Source organism: Octopus bimaculoides, chromosome 23 (assembly GCF_001194135.2).
Source record: "Octopus bimaculoides isolate UCB-OBI-ISO-001 chromosome 23, ASM119413v2, whole genome shotgun sequence".
In the NCBI taxonomy this organism is placed as follows: domain Eukaryota; kingdom Metazoa; phylum Mollusca; class Cephalopoda; order Octopoda; family Octopodidae; genus Octopus; species Octopus bimaculoides.
This window is the reverse complement of record NC_069003.1, coordinates 24,495,062-24,500,111: the sequence shown is the minus strand read 5'-3', so window position 1 is coordinate 24,500,111 and position 5,050 is coordinate 24,495,062. Positions and strand designations below refer to the sequence as shown.

The 5,050-nt window shown below is 38.6% G+C and overlaps 1 protein-coding gene across 1 annotated transcript in view; it reads right to left on the bottom strand.

Annotated features, from left to right (window-relative positions):
* Nucleotides 1-2,462: 2,462 nt before the first annotated feature.
* Nucleotides 2,463-5,050, bottom strand: part of LOC106874595 (uncharacterized) — a 4,398-nt gene continuing 1,810 nt past the window's right edge. The window contains exon 2 of the mRNA XM_014922384.2: nt 2,463-3,236. Coding sequence (XP_014777870.1) covers nt 2,576-3,208 — 633 coding nt within the window. The 5' untranslated portion in view covers nt 3,209-3,236 and the 3' untranslated portion in view covers nt 2,463-2,575. The remainder of the gene's footprint in view (nt 3,237-5,050) is intronic.

Genomic DNA, 5,050 nt, shown 5'->3' with positions numbered 1-5,050 from the left:
CATAAATTTGGTAGATTTGTGCCAAAATTAGAATGAATTAACATTATTATTAAGGCGGCGAGCTGGCAGAATCGTTAGCACGCCGGGCCAAATGCTTAGTGGTATTTCTTCTGTCACTACGTTCTGAGTTCAAATTCCGCCGAGGTCGACTTTGCCTTTATCCTATCAGGGTCGATTAAATAACTACCAGTTACGCACAGGGCTCGATGTAATCGATTTAATCCCTTCGCCTAAATTTGAGGCCTTGTGCTTCCATTAGAAAGAATTAGCAAGGCGGCGAGCGGGCAGAATTGTTAATACGCCGGGCAAAATGCTTTGTAGTCTTCACGCTCTGAGTTCAAATTCTGCCGAGGTCGACTTTGCCTTTTATCTTTTCGGGATCAATTAAATAAGTACCACTGAAAAACTGGGGTCGATGTAATCGACTTAATCCCTTCCCCCATATTTGAGGCCTTGTGCTTCCAGTAGAAAGGATTATCAAGGCGGTGAGTTGGCAGAATCGTTAGCATGCTGGGTAAAATGCTTGGCGACATTTATTTCGTCCGTCTTTACGTTCTGAGTTCAAATTCTACCGAGGTTGACTTTGTTTTTTTCCCTTTCAGTATCGTTAAAATTAGTACCAGTACCAGTTGAGCGCTGGGATAGATGTAATCGACTTACTCACCTCCCACTAAATTGCTGGCCATGTACTAAAATTTGAAACTATTATTAAGGCGGTTAGCTAGCAGAATCGTTAGAAACGCCGGACAAAATGCTTAGGGACATTTCGCCCGCCTTTACGTTCTGCGTTCAAATTCCGCCGAGGTCAATCTTGCTTTACACCTCTTCTGGGTCGATAAAGTAAAGTAAACAATCATTTAGATGATATCAACTAATTATTTCCCTTCAGAATTGCTAACCTTGTGCATAAATCAGAAACCATTATAAATATTTTCCGGCTGGCGGATTGGTAGAATCGTCAGAGCGTCGGAAAAATGACTTGGGGTATTTATTCTGACTCATTACATTCTGAATTCGAATACTGTAAACGTCACCGTTGTCTTTCAACCCTCCAGGGTCGATAAAATATAGTGGCTGAGAATAGTCGATTATATCTACTCAGGACTTTGTGTTAGCTATTTATTTAATATCGCAATGGGTGAACAATAACGTCGTTGGTTACATCTTTCCCATTGACAAATGACTCAATTTTTCTGACGGTGAGATTGACAAGGGATTGTGCGTAATTTTGTGCACAAAAATATCTCCATGAAATTTCTTTATAAGGTAACAGCTTGTCGGCTTCCTGAACGATTCTCATATCCTTCACAAATGTATATCGACGACTAATATACTCATACATCCATCTATACATACTCGCATACACACGTACATACATACATATATACACACATATGCATACATACTTATTACTTACATTCGTTTATACATACACAGGCATGCATATAAACATACACATATACGTACAACACACACACACACACACACACACATGATAGTTACGATTCTCTTAAACCACATCTTACCATCCTAAAAGAAAAGTACTACCGTGGAACTTCAGTTTACGAACGCCTACCATCACGAACAAATCGATCTATGAGCAAGTTTTCGTACATAAAATGTCTCGGGTGATGAAATGTGTCTGGAGTAACGAACACGCAAGCCGACAGCAATGGTTGGCGCGACAAACTGGGAGTATCAGCGGGAGAACGTCAGTTGCTGTCTAGCTTTCGCTCAGTGCACATCCCTGTTCGAATTCGCCGTGTTTTGTTTTGAATTTCCTATGGGAAAAATAGTTTCGGTTTACGAGCGTTTCGAGTGACGAACGGCCTTCAGGAACGAATTAAATTCGTAAACCGAATAGATGTAATAGTCAGAACAGGAATTCTATATAGTGGTTGACCTGGGGTTAAAAAGCAACACGAGTAAAGTTACCGAAACTTATTTTATAGAGGGTCCGTGACAAGTGTCGGTAATGTGGGATGAAAGATGTGAATGAATCTAAGGCGGTGAGCTGGCAGAAACGTTAGCACGCCGGGCGAGATGCTTAGCGGTATTTCGTCTGCCGCTACGTTCTGAGTTCAAATTTCGCCGAGGTCGACTTTGCCTTTCAACCTTTCGGGGTCGATAAATTAAGAACCATTTACGCACTGGGGTCGATGTAATCGACTTAATCCCTTTGTCTGTCCTTGTTTGTCCCCTCTATGTTTAGCCCCTTTTGGGCAATAATGAAATTAGACGTGAATGAATCTAAAGACGTAAGAGCGGTGGAAATAAATGTGAAGAATTTAGTTCTTAGTTCGAAGCTGTGTTTCCCTAACCAAGAATACATCCATTAAAAATTAAATAGATGTGAAGAAATTAACTCTTAGCTCGTAGGTGTGTCTTCCTAACCAAGAGGCCATCCAGCTAATATGAAATAAATGTAATAATAAAAACAAAACAGATATTTAATACGTACAACTTGGGTGAAAACACCCGTTTATTCAACAACAGGTAGTAAATCGATACGGTTCATCTTTTTGGGATGTAAAGTGTGATAGAAATAAGAGAATTTATTTTTACAAAGTTATTTTTAATGACCGTATCCGCCATAGCCACCAAAACCACCATGTCCACCATAACCGTGTCCAGCAAAACCATGTCCACCAAAACCGTGACCACCGTGACCACCAAAACCACCATGGCCACCAAAACCACCATGACCAAAACCGCCGTGGCCACCAAGACCTCCGAAGCCATGACCACCAAAACCACCGTGACCGAATCCATTTCCAGCATAACCGGGACCGGAAAATCCGCCATGTCCACCTGCGGCGCCGTACACATCAGCGTGTCCAGCTACAGCACTGTGTTCACCACCGTATGCATTGTGGCCAGCGTGAGCAACAAAGTTTCCGTATTTTTCCAACATGTCGTCCTTGTGTTTGTCGTGGTCCTCGTCATGTTCATGGTGTCCATAGTTGTCCACGTGATCGTGTTCATGGTTGCGGTAACCGACGTCGTAGGCGGCTTTCACACCATGTTCACCGTGTTCAGCGTAGGCGTTGTTTGCTACGTGTTCAGCAGAAGCTACACCGTGGTGGGCTTCATCGTGACCTGCTTTTCCATAGTGTTCACCATAGTGTTCACCGTGGGGTATAACTGAACTGTTTACCAAAAGGAAGACGGATGCGAAAACAGCCAGGGCAAGAATGGACATGTTCATGATGGCAGTTTATAGAGGACGTGGAGATCTGAAAATAAGGGAAAAAAAGTTGTCAATTAAAGTGATTATAAGAGGCATTAATAATGCTAATTAAAAGATATTCAAGTCCAAAACAACAATTATATTATGGATCAATTATACTATAATATTGGGAGAAGAATTTTTGAAAAATTAAACAGACTTTTCGCTTTATTGAACAATTAGTCTCCATATGTCAGACGAGATGGTTGATATCTCTCACTTAAAATCTCCTTATATTGATTTCAAATATTGGCGCAAGGCCAGTAAGATCGGGAAAGGGGGTGAGTCGATTACATCGACCCCAGTGCGTAACTGGTGCTTATTCTATCGACTTCTGAAAGAATGAAAGGCAACGTCGACTTCAGTGGAATTTGAACCCTGAATGTAAAAACGGTCGAAATGCTGTCAAGCATTTTGCTCGACGTGCAAACGATTCTACCAGTTCGCTCCCTTAGAGAAAACAGAAAAAAAACCTCCTTATATTACATAATGCTTTCAAATTATTTTTGTGTTTTTGATAGCTCAGTCAAAGCTCGAACTTCAGAATTTTTGGCTCTGTAAATGATGAAACAAAGTTATTGCTAGTGTAAGTTCGTCTTTGTCTGTGAGGGGAGACGATTGAAATCGTTAATTTGCAATATTTTCTTTTTATCTTCTGGCGCAAAACCTTTCCAGTAAATTCAATATTCTTTGTGAAAGAATATTTACATAACTTTAAATATTGTACGGACTTCACTGTTTTGTAACTTCTTTGACATGTTTCATGAGCAAAAAAAACAAAACAAACTCTAAAAGTGGAGTATCTGTACAACATCTATCTACAGTTGTCGCAAATTTTCAGTGTACAGTAATGCCTCGATATATGAGTTCATATGTTCCTGGAGACCACTTGTAAAGCGAAAAATTGTAAATCAGAACAATAACCTCCCATAATAATAATGTTATAAATCATAATTCGTTCTAGAAAAATATCTTAGCTGTAAAATTTATAATACTCGAAAATAAATGGGAATAAAACAACAGTAGAATGTAAAGAATTATTCATGTAAAGTAATAAGAATGCCAAGATCACTTATAATAAAAAACATTATTATTATAATCGTTTTCTGAATAGCTTTCCCTTGCACTAGACTCGTGTACACCATCATTTGTAAACACGATCACCGATTCACAAACACTTGTAGACGGACTTGTAGCTTTCTTTTCAAGAAACAAATCTAGATTTGTTTGCTTAGAAGCTTTTTTTCGCTCTTTATAAATTTATCGGTAACACGCAGAAGCATTTGCTATGGTAGAAGAAATTTGCAAATTTGCACTTGTTTCAAGATTAAGATCTTGTGCTTCAAAAATGAAACTCGTAAACCCGGAGTCTCGTAAAGTGAGGTATTACTGAACAAGCAGTGTGTTTTACATCAAAAGATCAGCTATATGAACAATCTATTCTGCAAAGGTAGAGAAATACATTACAAAACGAGTTTGTATCGTATGGCTTTCTTGCTACTCTTTTACTCGCTTCTCAAACAACTACAATGTGTGTGTGTGTGTGTGTGTGTGTGTGTGTGTTTGACTAGACACACGTCATTCTTATAGAATCACATATATCAATACACGCACGCACATACACATGTATGTATGTATTATGTATGTATATATATATGTGTGTGTGTATGTGTATATATATATATATATACATATATAGGTATGTATGTATATATATGTATGTGTATATATATAAGTATGTATACACACATATATATATAGGTATGTGTATATATATATATATATATAGGTATGTGTATATATATATATATATATATATAT